Source organism: Zingiber officinale, chromosome 8B (assembly GCF_018446385.1).
Source record: "Zingiber officinale cultivar Zhangliang chromosome 8B, Zo_v1.1, whole genome shotgun sequence".
Classification (NCBI taxonomy): Eukaryota; Viridiplantae; Streptophyta; class Magnoliopsida; order Zingiberales; family Zingiberaceae; genus Zingiber; species Zingiber officinale.
In genome coordinates this window covers 7064231-7087515 of record NC_056001.1, presented here as the reverse complement: position 1 = coordinate 7087515, position 23285 = coordinate 7064231, and the positions used below count along the sequence as shown (strand labels likewise).

The 23285-nt window shown below is 38.3% G+C and overlaps 1 protein-coding gene across 2 annotated transcripts; it reads right to left on the bottom strand.

Moving 5' to 3' along the window:
* Positions 1-13476: 13476 nt before the first annotated feature.
* On the bottom strand, positions 13477-18549 carry LOC122016829 (very-long-chain aldehyde decarbonylase GL1-2-like). 2 transcript variants are annotated; one of them, XM_042574246.1, is made up of 11 exons: positions 18363-18548; positions 18062-18279; positions 17735-17970; positions 16781-17000; positions 15389-15510; positions 14989-15245; positions 14783-14890; positions 14468-14677; positions 14256-14366; positions 14007-14180; positions 13477-13880 (listed from the first exon to the last, which is right to left on the bottom strand). In XM_042574246.1, exons 1-11 carry the CDS (start codon positions 18414-18416, stop codon positions 13725-13727), a joined length of 1866 nt encoding a protein of 621 aa, XP_042430180.1. In that variant the 5' UTR covers positions 18417-18548; the 3' UTR covers positions 13477-13724. The 2 variants fall into 2 exon arrangements, with proteins under 2 accessions (XP_042430180.1, XP_042430179.1); XM_042574245.1 differs by having other exon boundaries at positions 14007-14366; positions 18363-18549.
* Between the last annotated feature and the right edge of the window lie 4736 nt (positions 18550-23285).

Sequence of the window (23285 nt, the reverse complement as noted above, 5' to 3'; positions counted from 1 at the left end):
TATTTGGAAAACCTTGAAGACATGGTTACTTTAATGATGTCCGAGTGACTCACCATAGCCCAGAAGTTTATCCAGAGAATGCCTATTTGTTGAACCCAAAGCTAAACCTAAATATAACACAAGTTAAAAACAAATCTAAAAGTTGAACTTAATTCATCTCACAAAATTATAGGATTCCCTGATTGACAACATAGATCGGGTGAGATGACTATTAAATTAAAATTAAATTAAATTAAATTAAAATTAATTTTTTTTAACTTAAAAATCTATTTTAAAAATTAAACTTAAATTTTCTTTAACTTAAAATTTTATTTTAAAAATTAAACTTAAATATTTTTTAAAAATTAAACATAATTTTTTTTAACTTAAAAATTTATTTTAAAAATTAAACTTAATTTTTTTAACTTTAAAATTTATTTTAAAAATTAAACTTAATTTTTTTTAACTTAAAAATTCTTTTAAAATTTATTTTCAAAAAAACTTTTAAAAATCATTTTAAAAATTCTTTTAAAAAATTCTTTTAAAAAAAACTTTTAAAAAATCATTTTAAAAAATTCTTTTAAAAAATTATTTTAAAAACTTTTAAAACTTATTTTAAAAATTCTTTTAAAAATTTATTTTAAAAATCCTTTTAAAAAAAATCATTTTAAAAATTATTTTAAAAATTCTTGAAAAATTATTTTAAAAATTCTTTTAAAAACTATTTTAAAAATTCTTTAAAAACAATTTTAAAAATTCTTAAAAAACTATTTTAAAAATTCTTTAAAAATTATTTTAAAAACTATTTTAAATTCTTTAAAAACTATTTTGAAAATTCTTTAAAAACTATTTTAAACATTCTTGAAAAATTATTTTAAAAATTCTTTACAAAACTATTTTAAAAATTCTTTAAAAACTATTTTAAAAATTCTTTAAAAACTATTTTAAAAATTCTTTAAAAACTATTTTAAAAATTCTTTAAAAACCAATTCAAAAATTCTTTAAAAACTATTTTGAAAATTCTTTAAAATCTATTTTAAAAATTCTTGAAAAATTATTTTAAAAATTCTTGAAAAATTATTTTAAAAATTATTTAAAAACTATTTTAAATTCTTTAAAAATTAATTTAAAAATTCTTTAAAATCTATTTAAAAAATTCTTTAAAAACTATTTTGAAAATTCTTTAAAAGCTAATTTAAAAATTCTTGAAAAATTATTTTAAAAATTCTTTAAAAACTATTTTAAAAATTCTTTAAAAATTATTTAAAAAATTCTTTAAAAACTATTTTAAAAATTCTTTAAAAAACTATTTTAAAAATTCTTGTAAAACTATTTTAATATTTTTAAAAATTCTTGAAAATTTATTTTAAAAATTCTTGAAAAATTATTTTAAAAATTCTTTAAAAACTATTTTAAAAATTCTTTAAAAACTATTTTAAAATTCTTTTAAAAAAAAAATTTCATTTAAAAAATTATTTAAAAACTCTTTTAAAAAATTATTTTAAAAACTCATTTAAAAATTATTTTAAAAATTCATTTAAAAAATTATTTAAAAACTCTTTTAAAAATTATTTTAATTAACTTAAAAATATTTTTAAAATTATTTTAAGTTAAAAATTATTTCAAAAATTATTTTAAAAACTTTTAAAAATTATTTTAAAAAAACTATTTTAAAAATCGTTTTAAAACTATTTTAAAAATTATGTATCATTTTGAAAAATTCTTCTTATTTTTTCACTATAATAAAATTCTGTTATCTTAAAAAGATAGTAATAATAATAATAAATTTCTATAGATTATTTTCACTTTAAAAATTATTATTTTGACTTTAAACTCATTTTTAATCATAAATATCATTTTAACCTTAAAATTATTTTTTAATTTAACTTAACTGAAAATTAAATCTTAAATTAAAACTTAATATTGAAATTACAATTAAAATTAAAAATTTTAACTTAAACTTAAAATTAAACTTAAACTTAAATTAACCACTAATATTAATTTAAATCTAAAATCAAAACTGAATCAAACGTATGTTAATTGACATAAAACAAAATCATTTTAAAATCTTTTTAAATGCTGTTTTAGAAATCCCTTTAAAAAAATTAAATAAATAAATAAAAATAATAATTATTATTATAACTAACACTTTCATTGACCAACTCAATCAAGTAATATGAAATTTAAATTATTTCACTAAGTATTAAATTATTAAATCAAGTAAAAACTAATCAATAAATTATTGATAATGCTTAACTGTTATTGAATTAATAAAATCTTATCTTATTTAACCTTAAACTAAAGTTAAGCGCCTGAATCTAAAATTAATTAATAATTGATTAATCAAATTCAAATAAATAGTTATACCAAGGATACAGAGATAATAATATAAGTGTTACTAAATTAGACAAATGTGTTAGGGCTTTGAAATTTAACACAACCAAACCTTAGTATTAACTTAAGGGGGAGAAATTAAATTAAGGGAAAATTGAATCCTTTGCAAACTCAGTCTTGAAAAGTAAATTTATTCAAACTCAGTCTTGAAACTTTGTTTTTGAAAACTCATGGTTGAAAAGTGTTTCAAACTTGAAACGCATTTTGAAAATCTAAACCTTGAAATTTTGATTTTAAAAACACATGTTTGAAAAGTGTTTTTAAAGTTGAAACTTACTTTGAAAATTTGATCTTAAAATTCTCTTTCTTAAGTTTTGCAAAGTCAATTTATTTTGCAAAAATTATCTTTCAAAATTACTCAAAATGTACTAAATACTAAGTTATGTTACTAAATTAGCTATTTTCAAAACTTAGTTATTTTACAAAAGTTAAGAAACGAAAGCTAAATTACTCCCCCAAGTTAACCTAAATTTCCTACAGTTTTTTATGCATTCTGTATTGTTGAATGGTTAATTTGTCTTCCTTATTTGATGAATGTCAAAGGGGGAGGGATAGGTGGTTAAGTTAGAAAAATAAAATTAAATTAAAAACTAACTTAAACCTCATACTAGAACAAAATGTTTAAACTCTTTTTCGCATATTTTTTACTAACTTAACCAGGTTGTCATTCCATCAAAAAGGGGAAGATTGTTGGTGCGGTTAGCACTAACGGTTTAACTCAGGTTTTGATGAATGACAAATCAGGTTAAGTTAGGTTTGTTGTGATCTAACACTCTGACCGAGTGTGCAGACAAAGTCCAAGCGGGTCGACGGGCTGACCGGACACTTGGCGAGAAGTCCAAGCGGGTCGACGGGCTGACCGGACGCTTGGCGAGAAGTCCAGCTAGGTCGACGGGCTGACTGGATAGCTGGCGAGAAGTCCAGCTAGGTCGACGGGCTGACCGGATAGCTGGCGAGAAGTCCAAGCGGGTCGACGGGCTGACCGGACGCTTGGCAAGAAGTCCAGACGGGTCGAAAGGTTGACCGGACGTCTGGCAGGTAAGTAAGGTAAGTCACTGGAGGGGAGTGACTGTGAGGACGCGTTCCCGGGAAGGGAACATTAGGCGTCGATCTGGCTTAGATCCATTTTGGATATCTAAGTTGAGATCGTGACTAGATTCCGGTCTCGGAAAGACGGAATCTAAGTCATACTCTTTTTTGCTTATCTATATAACTGTGCTAACAAACTATTTTGCAGGGCATACTTATTATTTGCCTCCGGACTAACGTTTGTTTTGCAGGACGGATTCTGCGGGAAAACAGGGTCCATGCGCCCGGGAGGCAAATTTCATCCAAACTCGCGCGTCTCCACGTGGAGCTTGTTGGTTGGACCTGCCACGTCCCACCAGGGCGCCCGGAAGGGATCCGGGGCGCCCCGAGCCTCATATAAAAGGAGGGTCAGAGGGGAGCTTTAATTCAGAATTGAGAATCTACTGCTTGCTCTACTGCTCTACGCTCCTGCGACGCCGCGAGGCTATTCCGACAAAGCGCTTTCTTAAGTCTAATTTGTTGGGTTTTTCGGGCCGCGAAAACCGCTTTTTCGCGTCGCGAAAACCCCGAATCACCCATGCCACTGGATCTCGTGCGAAGAAAACTTTCAAAAATACGAGTACGAGTTTCAAACTATGATCTACAGTAGATCTACAAAGAAAAAACATTTTATACCTTTGAAGCGAAGCCCTTCGCGTATCCCGCTCGTCCTCGGTTCGCCGGATCTCGAAAGTGTCAAAGTAGACACTTCTCTATGTGTATCCACACAAGCAAGAGATGGAGAAAAACCTCTAAGGATGTGCTAGCAACCTTAGAGATCAGTAGTGGAGGAGGAGAGGGAGAGAAGAGAACCAAGGAAGAAGAAGATGGAGTTATATATGAAAAATGAAACTCCTTTTCATGAATAAAAGTGGTCGGCCACATTTTTGGCTTGTAACTCCCATGGAATATCAAGAGTCACCACTCTTGGTAACTCCCATGAGGTGGCATTTGGTCAAGTCAAACTTGACCAAATGAAGAAGCCTTGATGATGTGGCATTGGTCAAGTCAAAGTCAAGTCAAAACTTGACTCTTCATCTTCCTACTTATGTCAAGTCAAACTTAACCACTTCTCTCCCTTGGTTGATCTAATCTAACCATTGGTTCAAGTCAATTTTAATTTAATGAATCTCTATTCATTGAATTAAATTAATTAAATAAGTTTAAGTCCAAATTAGACTCACTTAACACATGAACCAAATTGAGTCCAACTCAATTAGCCTACCTTGGATTACTCTTAATCCAATTTGGTTCATCAAATGAACCTAATCCTTTAGGTTCATCAAATGAACCTAATCTCCATCTAATTGTCCTTTGTGTGTGACCCTATAGGTTCTTGTAACGTTGGCAATGCTCCTAAACCCATTTAGAAGCATAAGTAATGAGCGGTATCTAGCAACACATCATTACTACCCAAGTTACAGGAATGTTGAGATCCAACATCACCTTGTGACTACTAATTGTGACTCCTCACAATATATGACAAGTGTCCTTCTATCCTAGACATCTAGATTGATCAATGTGAGGCATAGACCGTGTCATCCTCTAATCAATCTAAATCTTGAACTCCAAGTAGACTCACTAAATCAAATGAGCTCAATATCTCATATTGACTCATTTGGGCATAACCATGCACTTCGTGGTCTCACTCTATCAAGAATATCGATGTCTCTCCCGTCATATAGGAGGGATAGATCCCATCTACATCACTCACATCCCTCTGCATAATTCGTTACATACCCAGTAATCGCCTTTATAGTCCACCCAGTTACGGGTGACGTTTGACGAAACTAAAGTACATAACTCCTTATGTAGGGATCCATGGTGACTTCAGGTCTAAGGACTAATAGTCATACTAATAGCCACATGAGAAAGTATATGACACTCATATAACGATCCATGATACTTTCTCATGGCGGGTCATTCAGTATACATTCTCTAATGTATACTCATGTGTCAACTTGATATCTCTATATCCATGACTTGTGAGATCAAGTCATCGAGTTGACCTACATGCTAGTCTTATTGCATTAACATTGTCCCTGAATGTTAATACTCGACTAGGAATGATTAAGAGTAGTGTTCCCTATATCATCTCACTATCGGTTCAACTAACCGATTGATATAGGTGAGGATCATCTACTCAAGGACGTTATTATACTTAGTTTATTTGGCACCAATACAAGTAAGTATAATAACCAAAAATCAAATGTCTTTATTTATATAGAATATGATACAACAAGTCCAAAATACAATCATCAAATGATTGGCTCTAGGGCTCTAGCTAACATAATTCTTCTTCTCTTGTCGGCATTTTATTTCTGTCAATTCTTATACTTAATTATTTTGTAATCATCATTCGAATTGATAGTGATTGCCCAACGAATGTACTCACGGGGTACGGGCCTTCGAGTATGAGTCGTCACAGGCTCCGAATGAAGTAAAATTACTGTGTCTGTTCTTTTAAATTCCGCTGTGCTTAACTCTTTTCAACGTTGTTTTTTGAATCGATATTCACCCCCCTCTATCGACGTTTCACGATCCAACACGTCCTTGTCTGTGACTTGTGTGATATTCACTGAACTCCTCGCCTATTTCACTACTTCTTCACTCCCCGGTGTCATAGTAAGGGTATTTTCCGCTTTTAGACTCGTATCCAGACTAACCTTTTTGCACCCTTACCCCCTTTAGAACGGAGTGGAAAGATAAATACTTCTTCCTTCGCTTTCCCTCTGCTATCAAGTGGCCTACTGAGTGGCGCTTCTCTATCCCTTCGACGCCTCCTCTGAGAGACTATCGCTCAGATCCTATTTTCGTAGAGGCATCGTCGCAGCTAGAGGGTTGGTGCTTCGATCTGAGCATCATGTTACTGGAGGATGTCCTATATTTATTTAGGTTGAGTCTCATTCCTTCAGAGTTGCTGCACTCCCTTGGTAAGTATTATCTTCACCTTAACTTTCTCTTACCTTTCGTGCTAACCCTCATTTTGCTGCAGCCGACACTCTCGCTTGATCGTCTTTGACCAGACCCCTCCCCCTAAGCGCTTTGGAAATAAATCACCGAGGGTGCATAATCTTGGGTAGGCGGGGTCTTCAACATTCCACTTCAGCCGCTTTCGGGGTGGCTGCCATTATCGTCTCTCATCCTGCCGCCCCTCAGGCGATGCCTCTTGCACACTCTATTCCAGAGCTTGCGAGGCAGACTCATCCTGCTCCTCCCGCTCATCACCCCCGAACTCCGGAAGAGGGGTCCGACTCGAACGAGTAGCCACTCTCGCGTCGGCCAAGGCGTAAACCTATTGGATCTCGCCCGGCAACCGAGGCACATGCTACGGCCCCACTACCCCAGACTGCGCCACCTTCTGTCCCCGATCTATAACTCCCGATCGATCCTATTATTTCTCCAGGAGCTCGGTCAGGAGTCGATCGAGGGAAGGCCCCGGTAGTTAAATAAGAGATCGATCCGAAGTGGTAATCTACCCCCATTGCTCCTGCCAAGCCTTCTTCCACTGGACCTCCTACTTCCACTCAACCTGGCCCTTGCGGGATCGCTCCCAGATCATCCCGGTCTCGGCATTGTCGTTTCCATGCCACTATACATTCTGAGTGGGGACTGCATCGCAACCCCGCTGCCTAGGCTAGCTTTATCCTACTACGGGGACAACTAGCGGTTCATTGGGAGGAGACTATGTAGCGAATGGATACCCTCCTGTTGCCAGCTCAAGTGGATCGGTTATCCGAAGGTGCACCGTGGTAAGCCTTCAATTTCTCTTATTGCTCCTTTCTTCTTATCCTAATTTTCTTCTATCTTCCTGTTTATATGAATAGACTTTTGTCTAGTCGATGCGATTGAGTCAGACTTTCTCATATATACATCGGCTAAATAAGATCTTAAAGGATAGTGTCTCCGACCTGGAGTCTCAACTTTCTAACCCCTCTTCGGTCGTGTCCCAACTAAAGGCAGAGGTGGAGACCTTAAGAAAGGTAAATGCATACCATGAACATAACCTGAGCGAAGCCCTACTGGAGGCTAACCGATTACGGGATGACCAGAAGAGACTAGAAGCTCTCCACTAGTCATCTGAGGCTAAGTACCAAGAGGAGCTAACCCTCAAGGAGAAGGCACAATCAGAGTTGGCTCGTCAAACTACAGCCCTAGAGGACTTCAGGCTCATGCACAAGCAAGAGATAGATCGCCTGACCAAGGAACTCAATTCTAAGGACGTGATCCTTATAGACCATAGAAGGGATCTGGATTCTCAAGCTGCAGAGCAAGGCTCCTTACAGGCAGACTTGTCTCAAGCTCGATCTACTCTGTCTCATTCAACCCAGGCCTTGGAAACTTATAAGGCGGGGGAGAACGAGCATCGTTTGACTGATCAAGCAGAGTACCTACGCTCTCCGGAGTTTGGCTCTCAGGTAGGAGATCACTTCGTTTGATCACTGACCTATGGAGCAGTAGGAGCAATCCAACAACTATAAGAGGGAGGGTACTTGTCGTTCGACCCCAGAGGATTTCCTAGACCATCATCGTATCATTAAAGAAATGCTGATGATGTTTTTTTTTAATTTAAATGACTGTTTGTCTTAGCACATTGTATTACTTCCTATATATAAAAACTTGTCTATGGCTTCTTAGTTCCTACTTTCCAAAGGGGTTTTCCTACTTTCCTTGGGTTAGATTTGTGTGCGTAAGTGAAGTAGAGCTCGCTAGGCCAACAGATAAAAGAGCTTTATATGAGAGATCTTTCTAGATCCTTGCCCGTCCTGGCTGAGACAGCCAACCAGGGTTGAAGAGCTTCACTTGATGCTTGCAAAAGGAGTGTAGTAGGACTTAACTAAGCCCTACGTTTATGACTTGAGGACTTTTGAAGTGCCTCATTGAAAGCTTAATCCAGGTCAAGCTTATCTGACCGAGTTTTTTGCTCATATGTCTGTAGTGCTCATCTCCAGGCCTTATATCTTTCTCTCAAGGGATGAGTTCCTCTACTATAGGCAGAGACTCCTCCTGTATGACATGGATTCTTCCATCCTAGGTTCTCTGAACTTTCCAAGCCTCCATTTTCACCATGTCGACGTAACACCTGTGGGAGACCAGTTGTTCGCCCCTAACTTCCCCGACCTGGTTGCCCATAGGAAGTTTCATCTTCTGATAGAAGGTAGAGATCGTCGCTCTAAACTCGTGCAATGCAGATCTTCCCAAGATGACATTGTAGGAGGATGGAGAATCCATTACTATGAAAGTGCTCCTCTGGGTCCTCACCAGGGGCTTACTACCCAGAAATATGGCTAGCTTAATTTGGTCCATTGGTCTTACTTCATTACTAGCGAACCCGTACAATGAAATGGCTATGAGCTGGACCTCACTAGCGTCGATCTGCATACCCTTGATGGCGTTCTTAAACAGTACATTGATAAAGCTTCCGGTGTCAACGAAAACCCTAGCCACCCAGCTGTTGGAAATGATAGCTTTGATTATTAGGGTATCATCATGAGAGAGATCCAATCCCTCCAGGTCTTGCGGCTCGAAACAGATAACGGGCCCTACACCTTGTTTCCGGCTGCATCCTACCGCATATATCTCCAAGCTGCATTCATGAGATTTTCAAGCTTGGGAGGAGTCCCATCAGTGGATCCTCCAGAGATCATGCTGATCTCTCGAATGACGACATTTCCCCTATTCTTCTCCTCGAAAGATTCCATTTGTTCCTTACCCCAGCATGGCTGCTGGTTTCCCTGACCTGTATTTTCGGACAGGGATCTACCTGACTGAGCTGCTACAGTAGGTTGGTTGGCTGGCAGCCTCTAAAGCTTGGGCGCGATCTCAGGCAGAGGCAGAGGCAGACCCAATTCAGTTGCACGCTGAGAGTCACGGGCGAACTAGATGCAATCTCAAGTGGAATGAGTGTGGGACATGTTGTAAGTGTAATAGCGAGGCCCCGACTGACTGAGTCTAGTGGCTTGAACAACTTCTACCTGTTGAGCCATCCTAGACTCCTAACTGGGCAAAAATCCTAGTTGAGCGTCCTTAGAACGGGGAAAAGGCCGAGCTGGAGGTTGGGACAGCCTGTTCTCCGGCTTGTTGGCAGTAGCAGACACCTTGTCTGCTTTCTGTTTAGTCGTTTGGGCTTCTTCTACGTGATGTAGTTGGCTGCCTTCCCCAACATCTCATCAAAATTCTTCACAGGCTCTCGGATGAGGGCTCGGAAGAACTCCCCCTCCACCAAACCATGGGAAAAGGCACTCATCAATATCTCTGAGGTAGCGGACGGGACGTCTGGGCTACCTGGTTGAAGCGTTTGATATAGCTCCTCAAGGGTTGTGCAGAATCTTACTTGAGGACTAAGAGACAGTGATATGTCTTTTGATACTTCTTGCTACTTGCGAAATGACGCAGGAAAACGGTCTTGAAGTCTCGAAAACAAGTGATGGATCTGTTCGGCAATCCATCGAACCATTTTTGCACCGAGTCAGACAGGGTGTTTAAGAACACTCGACACTTGATGACGTCGTTGTATTTGTGTAGCAACGCAGCGTTTCTAAATTTTCGGAGATGATCTTCTGAATCTTTGCTATCATCATATTCTCCAATAGCTGGGGCTTGTACCCCTTTGGTAGCTTTTCCTTGAGTATTCTTAGAGAGAATAGCACCTGCTCTTCGAGCATCTCCTTCGATTCTTCCCGGAGGATTATGGTCTTCCCCTTCTTCGTATCTCTGGGTGGGTAACTCTCAGCGATGGAAGCTTGCGGTTGCTCTCTCTTATTATAATAGTCCTGGCCCTTGTTATAGTAGTTTGGGTAGGGCTTGCGATAGAAGACATGAGGGAAATCCTTGCGGTTGCTCTCTCTTATTATAATAGTCCTGGCCCTTGTTATAGTAGTTTGGGTAGGACTTGCGATAGAAGACATGAGAGAAATCCTTGGGTTGTTTTCTTTTAGACCCCTGTCCGAGACATGGGTCGGGTCCTTGGAAATTATAGGCATCTTGTATGGGTGTGAAGCAGTAGTGTGTTTTTTGGAAGTCACTCGTCTCTTGGCCTCCTTGAACAGCTCGTAGTCTCCTACTGTGATGGTGACGTTGATTCTTCCGATCTCCTCCATTATCATGTTCTAGAATAGGTGAAGAAAATTCCTACAGACGACGCTAAATTGATCCTGTCCAGAATCTGAGTCAGACGAAGGTCGGTTGAGATATCGTTGGTGTTGGTGCAATATCATCTGGGTCAAGGTTGACCATGTTGACTAAACTTGAGTTGGCTCAAGTTTGAGTCTTGATTTGATTTCGATATTTGACAATATATGGAGATTGCAGGAGCAATCATCTGATTAGGGATATTGTTGTGCAATTCTCCTCTGGTCAAGGTTTAACCAGTTTGATGTGAAAAAGAGTCAAGTGGGTTAAAGTTGACTAGATACTTGGCTGGGAAAGTCCTAACTGGAGGTTAGGCAAGGGAAAGTCGTGGTGAGTGAAGCCATGGAGTTGAAAATCTTGGTGAGTGAAGTCAGGTGAAAGACCTAGTGAGTGGAGCTAGGCAGTTGGAAAATCCTGGTGAATGAAGCTAAGTGAAAGGCCTAGTGAGTGAAGCTAGGCAGGTGAAAGTCATGGTAAGTGAAGTCAGGCAGTGGAAAAATCCTAGTGGGTGAAGTCAGGTGAAAATCCTGATGAGTGAAGCCAGGCAAATGGAAAGTCCTAATGAGTGAAGCTAGGTAGATGGAAAGAACTGGTAAGTGAAACCAGACACATGGGAATCCAAATGGGTTAAGGTTGATCGAACACCTGGTGTTGGGGAGTCCAAGTAGGTCAAATGTGTGACCGGATACTTGACACAAGGAAATCCAGATGGGTCAAGGATGACCGGACATCTGGTGGAAGAAAATCCAAGTAGGTCATGGAGGACCGGACACTTGACACGAGACGGTAAGTCCAAGTATGTCAAGGTTGGCCGGTTACTTGGTACGAGGAGAAAAGTCCAAGTGAGTCAAAGGATTAATCGAACACTTGGTGAAGAAATCCCAACAGGCCAAGGTTGACCAGATGCTAAGCATGAGGAGTTCCAACAGGTCATGTTTGACCGGATATTGGATTTGGGAACCCTTGAGCTTGAGTTAAACAAGTCAAGGATGGTCAATCGATCAACCGATCGATTGAACCGAAGCTCAATAAATTAGCTGATTGATTGAGAGAGTGCTACGATAAACAGAAGCCCAATCGATCGACCGATAGATTGGGAGCCTAAATAGCGAGCACAAAAACTTCCCCAATCGATCGATTGGGCACCGCCAATCGATCAGTCGATCGATTGGGACTAGAATTCTCGCGCAACGCGATGAAGGCTGAATCGATTGGGCGATCAATTTAGGTCCTTTACAGCAGAGCACAGAGACACTCTAAATAGATCAACTGATCGATTCAAGCCTCCCCAATCGATTGGTCAATCAATTGAAATATGACCGTTGCAAAGGAAGCGCACAGAAAAAGTTGTGGCAAGCCTCCTTCATTCCAGATCTCTCCAATTCTTCTCTCAGATGATCTCGCCTGTTCTTGAAGCTTGTTGAAGCAAAGTATTGCTGCACTTTCAAGGTCAAGAGGCATTTCACACAAGAAGAAGAAGCTAGCTAGGGTTTTATTTGTGTAAATCTTGTAAGATTTTCTTTGTATTCGCTTCTTTTTTTTCTTCTTGTTATATTGAGAGTTTGTACAAGGCTTCTCCGCCTTCGGTAGTTACCGAGAATAAGTGTTTTTCATAGTGGAAAGCGTGTCATGTATGGATCCTTGGATTAGTCACCTCTTCTTGAGGTAGATATCAAGTAAATCCTAATGTTAGTATTGTGAGTCTTGTTTCAAGTTCATTCCGTTGCAAATCAACAACACCAAAGCCAGCAAACGAAGCGTGATGAGCTATTCACCCCTCTCCCCCCTTCTTTAGCTACAAATCGACCCTAACAGTTGGTGTTGACGGAGAGGCGACTTGGACACACCTAGCATATGTGTACCAAAAAATAGACCCCCAAGTGGAATAAAAGGACGACGGTGATGAAACCAGTGGTACTTAGGCCCTGCGCACACTCAGACAAGCGCACAGAATGTTAGAGACCAGAAATTAAGAAAAAGGTCCCCAGCACAAGCCCTCCGATGCTCAAGTCAAGTACTTTTTTCCCAAAAGAATAGTGTACGAAAGAAAAAAACTGTAGAAGACGAGTGTGAATGTGCAAGTGAGCGTACCTGCTCAAGGGAGAGGACCTCCCTTTTTATATGACACTGTGTACCTCTGGAGCCTGACCGATATCAGAGAATGTCGGATGTCAAGGTCTGTTGGGTGATGGAGGGCACATGGTGCCCTCTTATTGGTTGAAAGAAGGTTCTATTTCCTGAGAATGGCTGATCACTAGAATATTCCCCTGCTGATGACAATTATTCTCTAACGGACAGTTACGATTCTGACCCTGTTGTCCTTTAGTGCTGTCTGTGCCTGCTCAAGTTCAGTTGCGGCCCGCTCGGGAGACTACTCGCCCAAGTTGCCGTGTCGGGACATTAGATAAGGAAAATGAGCTAAATTATGTGAACTGACCCAAGTAAGGCCCGAGTGAGTAAGAACTGATTGGTCAGTGACAAGCCAGGAATTATTCGGTCTTGTGTCTCAGATCTGGATACCTGACCTATCATTGATCGACCGGGAGTTATGCAGTAGGTGAGACAGGGCGGCCTAACCACCCTCTTTCCTTGACTTCATACTACCACGTTCCCTTGACTTCTGACTGTCTAGCCCTTTGACTTCTGACTGCCTGTCCCTTTGACTTCTGACTGCCACATCCCCTAATCAGAACATCTCCTTGACTTCTGACTGTCATGTCTCTTCGGACCCCTTACTTATACGCCGTATCAACATATAATAAGAATAATAAAGAAAAGATTATGTCATAAAAAAATCATAAATTTATTAGGAGTTTGAATTTCAAAATAGATTTAGATTTTCTAAAATCTTATTATTTAATTAGTCTTTAAAACAAAAGGAATTAATTAAAGACGGTTCCACAATTTAATTTCATGAATATATAGTCGTCTGTTCACATACTCTTTCTTTCACTAATGATTTATTACAATCTCTTGATCCCTAACATACGAACGAGCCACTAAGGATGAACAACTACAGTGTGTACACTTTTGATGGCGAGAGCTATCTAGTTTCGAATTTTTCAGATAAAAGCATTAATTACGTGTGACTTGTGATGATTTTATATCTAGAATGCTACTTAAGTTGTGAACATAAATTACAATGGAAATCTTCAAGCGGGTGTCAGCCCATGCTTCAATGCAGCTCTCCACACCACGTCAATCCGTTCCACATCAATAGCGCCAACCTCATGATGCGTCCAACCTTCCAAGCAGTGAACAACTCCTCCGGCATGGCAAGCATGCACCACACCTCGCTCCATCGTGTACTATTATTAATATAATGTTCACATTAATTATATTATATACGAGCTTGGATGAATTTGTATATAGGTAACTAATAGAAAACCTCTTGTAATTGGACTTGTGATTGATTATACATATATATAATATACCTCACATGATCCTAGTCCTTGAACGTCCTTGGGGAGTTTCATGGCGGCCAAGTTTCCATAGGTACAGTCCCTTCGGAAGCGGATGACGGGAGGCACCACGAATTGGTGGAAGTGTGTGCCTGTCGGCGCCCATCTCTGTTCCCTGGGTGAGAGCCACTTCCCAACTAGCCAAGTCTGCAACAATTTCACTCGTTTAAAGTTGGATTTTCTTGATATGTATATATATATATAATTGCAATTTTTTAGCACCTTGCAATTTTTTGCTGCTTGATACTTGGTCACTTGAACGAGATACTGTTGGTACTCTGCCGGGGCCTCCTTCTGGATCTTTAGAAATCTTTCGGTCGACAAAGTCAACATCTAGTGACAGTAGTTAAACAATCAAGAAACAGTGGAATACTTTATATTGATGCAAGTGTTGATGTAAGAGAGAGATTGATTAGAAGTTTATGGGCTCTCACTAGCACTCGTATATTTTTTCTGCAAAGGTAGAGCGCGATTGCCCTCCCAAGCTTGGACGTAGCTCCAGTCAAGAAGACCTCCTTTACAGTATCCCTCGGGATCTCATTCAGGATGACGGCCGCCGTCAAGGTGTTGCCATGGACGACTCGAACTTTTAAATCTGGGTGTTTGCTCACGAATAGCGTCCCACCGCCATTGAGCGATTCGTTCTAGATAGAAAACAAAAATATGTACTAATTTCATCAGAATGCATATGTCAAATCTTTCAGCTAGCTAGTTTCGATACTAATTCAAAAGTGGTCAATTTGTCCAACCTTATTCAATGCTGCAAGGCTAAGGACTTTAACTCCCAACTTATCAGCCCTCAGTATCGCCATCTCAATCTGCTCATTGATGCCTTCTCTCGCAAAGGGCAAAAAATACTGCAACAATGACAAAAAAAAACAATTAACAAGAATAAGCAACTGAGAATCGTATTTTAATTTGTTCTTGTGCTAGCCAACTGACTAATTATTTTCACCTGAAAGCCATATCTCGGGACGACCCAGGTCTGATGCAAGCGGCCTCTCAAGTAGTAGAAAGAGAGGGTGAAACTCTTGGAGAACACCCACATCAAGAGCATGAACACGAAGGCTAACGGCCAACATATCAACAACAAGGGATTAGCCACAAATGGCTTCGAAGAGAGCGAGCGAAACACGAAGGGTACGTGCATGGACGAGATCACATCCACAACGTGCGCCAAGAAGACAAAGTCTGGAACCCGATCATTCTTCCCTGCTTCCAATTTACAAATTAATTATTAGATATTTCATTCCGATCATAATCTACATGCTCAGTACTGGGTTGGTTGATTTTGTACACAATGTATAATTCAAAAAAATGGAAAGAGAAAAAAAAATACAAGAACAATTAAGCACCTGAGCTTATCTCCTCCTGCAAGTCCCATGACTTCTTATTCATCGTCTTCCCCAGCAAATCAAAGAGGGGCATGAAAAGGCAAAAGTTGCAATCCTTTTCCTTGTGGTGAATGCTTAAATACCTGCCAACAATTTTGAATCTCCCTTTAGTTGTATTGAACTGATGCAAGATGTGTTGCTGCTGCTGAGAATATGAAAGCAACATAATTTCTTGAGCTAGTCAATGTTCTTCTCCTGATCAACTCAATACATTTTTTTAAAAATTAAATGTACTCATTGAAAAACAGGACGCAACCACGATGGTGTGCAGTTAATGAATTCTATAAAAAACAAATGCAGGCGTACAGCAGTGGTTATGTGGTCGTATTTACTAGCTACTTGTAGAATAGAAATAAATCATTCATTAATGCCATCATAAATTTTTACAGGTGTACTAGTAGGTTGACGTTTATGGGCAAACATATACACTTAATATTAAGGGCGAATTACATTTTACCCCTTGAAATTTGGTTAAAGTATGAAATGACCCTCGTAATTTCAAAAGTAACAAAAAAACTCTTAAAGTTTGGCTAAACTAACAAAAAGTCCCTTGACTGGTCGGTGATAGTAGTCAACAAAGATAAGAAAAAGACATATATACCCTTGCATTTCAGCGAGGGAAAAAGTAAAAAATTAACTAAAGTAAAAAATTACTGCACCTTGAGAGTCATTCCATTGATATATTGTGTAACCCTAAACTCATAAAATCAAAATATCTTTGATTACAAATTTCTTATCGAAATGTATCTATTGCAAAAATTCATTCTCCTCGTCTTATGCTCCAAACCACAACCAGCCGTTCTCCTCGTCTTATGCTCCCAACCAGATTCCTCTTTCTCACGTTTTGTTTCTTTCATTGTAAAGAGTAATCGATTACATTTCAGTAAGGAATTTGTAATCAAAGATATTCTGGCTTTGTAGGTTTAGGGTTTACACAATCGATCGGTAAAATGACTCTCTTAAGCTGCAGTAATTTTTTTACTTTAGTTAATTTTCAGCTACTTCAGATAATTTTTTACTTTTTTTCCCGCTGAAACGCAGGAGTATATATGTCTTTTTCTTATCTTTGCCAGTTGACTACTATCGTTGATCAGTCAAGGGACTTTTTTGTTACTTTAGTCAAACCTTAGAGACTTTTTTTTACTTTTGAAATCATGAGGGTCGTTTCGTATTTTAAGTAAACCTCGGGGGTAAAATGTAATTCACCCTAATATTAATGTATTAACTAGCTGCTGTATAAGAAATGTCACTTAACTGCATTTCTGTCTCAAATCAGGTAACTATAATCAATCAACTACAGTGATAAAATAAATAATTAATCAATGAATAGATGAATTAATGAAGGTGACTCACGTGGGAGTGTAGATGAGGTAACGTAAGAAGGGCAGTGAGTGGAAGATGCGTGCGGGGAACACCTCCACGTTGCTGTAACCCAAACACCTCAATAAATCGAAGGCGAGCACGTAGGCGTACACGAGACCCACAGAGCCATAGCCGACGGCGAAGGATCCAAGCAGCGGCAGCGCCATCACAGCCGTCATCGCCAGGTTCTCCAGTGGCGTCCCAAACGCGGCTGCTCCAGTACCACAACAAATTGAGATTGGATATACTATTTTTCCTCCTTAATGAAATTAATTAAAAGATCTTAAAATTGCTTCAAAGATCAACTATTTGACCGGACCTTTGGATTAATTTGTACTGATTCACGTGAACTGTATGAATAAAAATTAGTCATATATAAATAGTTTATTTCAGTTTAATCTGGTGTTAATTGGATTGGATATACTACCAACTAAACTCTAAAGCTAATTTTTGCTTAAAAACGATACGTATGAAGTATTTAAAAATACTTGAAAAGTGGGCTAATGTTCTAGATAGATGTACTCTGAGTATATATTGACACAAAAACTGCTATAATATGATCATAGTTAAGTTGATTGGTTGATGATTCCTCACCACTAGATGACACTGATTTATAACCTTCATCAAATCATAAACATAAACTGAAATTTAACTCTCAAATTTGTGAAACTGATTTACTAACTGCAGTATCTCTTAAAATTTAGACGTCTGCACTTTTAACAAGAACATCTTAAAGTTCCGAGCTAATTTAAAGGAAAATAGCATTCAAAAGAAAGTCATACTTAAACTTGGGATGATGAGAAATTAGCTAGGCGTGACTATTAATTGAACGATTACGACAATTAATATCACTTAATTGTAGAATAAAAAATTATGTATCCACATCCTTCTTCATCTAAATGGCATTTATTAAGTTTTTTTTTTAAAATAAAAATAAATACCGACCCGTCATAGGCTGGGGTACCAATGATGAATGGTGAATTGAATGGTAGTGAGAGAAGATGTATTCTCTGTGATAGCTCCTGTGAAGCAAGTAGAACAGAGGCTCAGAGACCACCACATGCAGCGACAGAGACATCAGCCATCCCTTGCTCTGCACCACAGGCACCCCGTCCAACGCTGGTTCTACTTGCCACACCACCAAGGATGCAACCAGAGCTTGCAATATCAGAAAATTATCCCTGCAAAGCTCCAGACAAATAATCTGTACATGTTAAACTAATGGTTTAAACGATCAGAAAATTATGAGTTATAGCAGTAGTTGGTTATCACCAGTCCCACTCTTGGTCAATCTGGTGGAAATCCAGGCCATGGGGGATGACCCTCCGTCTTCTCGTGTGGTAAAGCATGTTGGAGAAGGTGTGCGAGAGCTGGAAGATGATGCCTCTCAGGATGAAGAGGATAAGAAGGTGAACAGACCATCCTACTCCTCCTTCATGGCTGTTCCAGTCACTGATGGCCTTGGCTACCAGTGGCGCACATAACAGATACTGCGCCAAGTTCATCTTTCAAATTAATCAAATCGATCAGATGGAGCAGGGAGTAAATTAAAATAAGAGTATTGCTCGCATGCCTTGTAGAGTCCCAAGTTGGCCCATGGCCAAGAAGACAGAGGAGCAGCCATCATTTTGATCTTCTGTGCAGAGGGAGAAACGTGGAGATGTAAGAGAGTTTGAGAGGTTATGGAGTTGGAATTGTTCTTCCTTCTCTTCACACTTAGCTTGTTGTGTGATGATGAGATATGTTTGTATTTACAACACTGCATCTGCTCGGTTTATATAAAGCCAAGCCAAAGTCTTTTGTACTTCAACAAGGACATTTATTTAACGCGCAAAAAGAAAGGATGGGCCAATTTTCAAATTGAGGAGACAATGGATATATTCAACTTAACTAGCATTGACCAAGCTTCTTCTGCATTATTTTTTCCTCATTTTTAAATCGTGTTTATAGACTTTATCAGACAAATTAAAAAGTCAAGAGTTAAAATTGTAGTTATTTTATAATTTTTTAATCTTAATCACACAGGGTCTTAAATCAAAACCATATTAAATACTAAATCATTCTTGACAAAAAATTCCTTCAAATCTTAGTTATGAAACCAACAATATATAGACAAAACGGTTTTTTTAATTAAAATGATAAAGGTAAACGGTAGTTATATTACTTCTTTATTTCTTCATTTTTTATTAAAATTTTGATTTTATTAGAAATTTATAAATTACTTTAAGACCAAATTATTATCGTGAATTTCTATGGAAAACATTTCAAACTTACTTTTGTAAGATCTGCATTTAGTAATAAAGCGTCGAAATCAATAAACATCACTTTTTTGATTTTTATTTATCTATGAAGTTTGCATGTTATGTAAATTTATTACAGGGATGGGAGGAGTATATGTGGAATGCCAAAAAGGAGGGAAGGAGGGTATTATCCTTTCTAATTTTGAAAATAAATAAATTATTTTTTTTCTTTTTTTTTGTTTTAAAAAAAACAATATAATAAGAAAAGTGCAAAGACAATGGGGTGTATAGAAATCATTAATCTAATTAGTGGCATTCAATCAAACACCTTATTAATAAATTAACAATTTGAAGTTAGGCGCTTAGGATATATTTATTAATATAATTAGTCCTATCTGACTCATAATGTTTGTGAATTCAGTCACCTTCCCGAATCACATCTGAGACACTGTATGCATACATATATATATCTTACCCGACTCAACACGATAAATTAGTTACAAAAATTAATTCCATCCATAATAAAGTTATGGCCTGTAGTCACGTTGCCTGTCGTGTTTATAAGAGAGAAATACGCACCTCTCTCTGCTTTGAAAGAAAGTCTGACATTGAAGCCAGCCATAATCAACAGCAATCTGCATCGCTCCATCAATGCCTTGTGTGAAAGCAGGAAGCCACAGGTTGGCCACCAGGTAAAGAGGGAGGAAAATCTAGTAGAGAAGAGCGGAGCAACTAGTTAGCGAGGAATTAATTAATACAGTATTGCAAAATGCTGGCTGAAAATGCAGACATATCGATCGATGGGCTACCTGCGTGTTGGATGCGTCACAGTCAGTTGGGGGCTGGCCTTGCTTTTTGCATCTGTCATTAATGTGCAGCAAGTCAGCAATATAATGACCAACGAACATGGATGACGACGACGACGACCACGACCAAAGAGAAAGACATCATATTGCTGCAAGGCAAGCAGATAGGCGTGCTATTTGAGCTAGCTAGCTAGCTAGCTCATCGATGTGACTCTTGCGAGTAGAGTTGTCTCCGTTGATCCCTCTCTGTGAGCGGAGATTATTTGAGTATAGCGCGCATCAGCTTAATCCTGGCGCGCCTCTTCGATCGGGTCGTGCTCGATCAGTTAATCATTCGTCGACCTCGTCTGCGCGCGATCCGCACTGACGCGTGGAACCCGGCGTCAGATTTGACCAAATTAAGTGAACGTGTTCAACGTCCGGCGCCATGCCGCCATGGACCATGCGGCATTGGCCGCCCTCATTCATTACTTCCTGCAACCACCCGGTGGCTGCCGACCACCACGTTCCTTCCTCTTCACCGCCGAAGCAAAGACAAATCTCATTCCTAGCCTTCGAATTGGTCAGCTTGTGTCAACGATTGGTCAAACATGAAATTATTCCCACAATTCGTATCGATGAATCGTTTTTTTTTTTAAAAAAAAAAATCAAACGAAAACAAAATTATAAAAGTAAGGTCCATCCTCAAATTACAGAGAGTCGACGTCATATTAATTGAACAACAATCAACAAAGTCCAGCATACCTCATTAATGCCGACTATTACATTTGCATTTATATGAATAGGAAAAATAGAAGCGTGGCCCTTTTTAATATGTCTATTCATTTTTTTTTTAAAAAAAAATTATCTTTACAAAAATCCCTTGTCAATATTTTTTTGGTCAAATTTACCCCTCTAAATCTAATTAAATCATCAACCTCCTTGAACATTCAAACTAGATCACTGTAGGACCGTTACGGCCAACTAAAAAGAAGGATTGAATAGTCCTGTAAAACAAAAACAAAAACACCTTCTCGAATTCTTAAATTAACATTTGTAAATTAAAGTAAGCAGAAAGTAAATCAAAAAAACGAGGCACCGAATTTGACTTGGTTACAACCAAGGAGGTTGTTAATTCAAGGAATGTCATACCAGTATCTCCTTCGGACAGAGAAGCCTCTTACAACAGTGAAAGTGTAAAGTAAAGAAGTTAATCTAAAACTGAAGGGTACAAGCGTTGGAAATGAATTGCTTTGAATTGTTGAAAAGCTTCTAGAGCAAAGATATATTTATAACCTTGATCGAGGCGCCCTGAGGGTTCCAGGTACCCTAGGGGGATAAAATTTTATCTTCCAACATTCAGATCGAGTTTTGACTTGATCTGTGAAAAAGTCAACTCCGGGCGCCCCGGTTAGTTCCGGGCACCCCGGACCCAAAAGTCAACTCCGGTTAACTTATTCGGTCCGGATCCTCTACTCCGGCTCTGGTCGCCTCGGTCCGAGTCTTCAACTTCTGATCCGCTCGCTTGGGTGATCTCGGACATCCGGAAAAGGGCTCACCCGAACCCAACTTCCGGTCTTCTCGAGTGGGCTTCCGCTCTGACTTCTCGTCCCTCGGAATTGTCGCGTGTTTCCTTCTCGTCTGCCGGCGTACTCATCTGCAGTCTTTGTCCGTCGGACGCACCGTGTGCACTCCTTCTCGCTAACTGCGTCTCTTGCTCCTCGAGCAGTCTTCCGCTCCGGCTTTCGTCCCTCGGAACCATCGCACGCTTCCTTCTCGCCTGTCGGTGTACTCTTCCGCAGCGCCTCGTCGCTCGGACGCACCGCGTGTCGTCCTTCTCGCTAGCTGCGTCTTTCACTCGACTACCTGTGCTCCTAAGCTCCTGCACATTTAGACATAATGTTAGAAACACTCAGGATCTAACTTAACTTGTTGATCACACCAAAACAACCTTGGGATTCCAACAAATTTCGTTTAAAAAGTATTATTATTTTTTAAAAAAATTAGTCAAGGCCAAAATATATTACATAACTTTTAAAATATGTCAAAAGTTCTAAATATAAATTACACGCTACATATTTTTTATATACATTTTAAAATAATTGATTAAATTTTAATGTTTTTTCTTTAATTTGTGTTCTCCTTTTCTCGTAGGGGAGTTAAGAGGTGAGGGTATTCTGGAGAGAAAAAACAAGGGCATTAATGAAACGCCTCTTATTTAATTGAATTGTGCCTCTTGTTTCATGTGGTGCACAATAATTTGATCAAAGCTTTACGTAATGAATATTATATTGATTGAATATTATGGGCATCTCTGCCCCCAAACACTTAACTAAAGAAAGAGATGGAGGCCCGCCAGGCAAATAAATAGACCTTGCAGAATGCAGACCGGAGATGGCCTCTGCTACCGATTATAAATGCGCATCAGGAAACCAGCTAGAAATGACGATGCTGCAGTACCTTGACAGACAATTTTATAATAAAAACATTATTATATTTAATTAGAATTGATTCAAAATTAACTTAATAAATTTGTTAAACAAAAAAAATACTAATAATCTAAGTTGAAACCTTTTTTTTAAAAAATTGGTATAAAAAAACTGTTGTAGGCAGCATTGACCTCTCTTTGTATATTTGACTACCTTATTGGAACGAATTTATGACATTGTTGGTGGGCTGCTGACGAGACGTGAATTTATTAGCGACCGGTAGAAGTTGAGAGAGATGAAAATTAAATGACGCTGTTGTGATGAATCTACTGATTGATTACCCGTATATATCATGATATTCTATTCATTTTGTCAATTTCAGAAAAGCACAGGTCGCAATCAGCCCCTCCATGAAATATCAGATCGGCAATTAAGTCAGGTAAGTAAAGAAATAGAAAATGTATTCTAGAATATCATAACCAAATTAATTAATCAATGATATCCTTCATGTTCCATATTAAAAATATACATTATTTGTATATATTAACTGATACGGTTCGAAAATGGTGAAAACTCTATTCCATTTTACAAAATTACAAATGTTAGCGACTGACTAGGTAAGAGGTCCGTCTTTGATGTTAAAATTAGTCATCAAAATAGTAAAAAAGATAACAAAGAATTATAGTAACAACAGGAGTTCAAACACAAATAACACATATTTCTATCGTACATGACCCTCCTTTATATAGTGCTCCAGTAGTATATGTGTACATTTCTCAAGGCGCATGCATGTTTTTCCAACTATTCTATAATGAAAAGATATATGAGAAAAGTATCTCTGACATCATTTCTTAATAGAGTATGTAAATCTCTGACATGATAGTAGAAACTTTCGTCGTACAATTTACTTGTTGACCATACCCCTTGTTAGCGGACTACCAGAAGAATATGGTGAACTATGCAAGGGATCCTACTATTTGGCCGAGCAAAGGAGCCACACAGCCAATATTCCCCGATCTAAAGACAATTCTTCTCCATGGTC

Excerpts from the sequence above, each read along its gene's own strand:
- LOC122016829 (XM_042574245.1), bottom strand. The coding sequence starts at position 18,416 with ATGATGGCTGCTCCTCTGTCTTCTTGGCCATGGGCCAACTTGGGACTC. Across the intron at positions 15,511-16,780 it reads TACCTCATCTACACTCCCAC|GTATTTAAGCATTCACCACA; the intron begins GTGAGTCACCTT and ends AATTGTTGGCAG. Across the intron at positions 14,367-14,467 it reads GAAAAAATATACGAGTGCTA|ATGTTGACTTTGTCGACCGA; the intron begins GTGAGAGCCCAT and ends TACTGTCACTAG.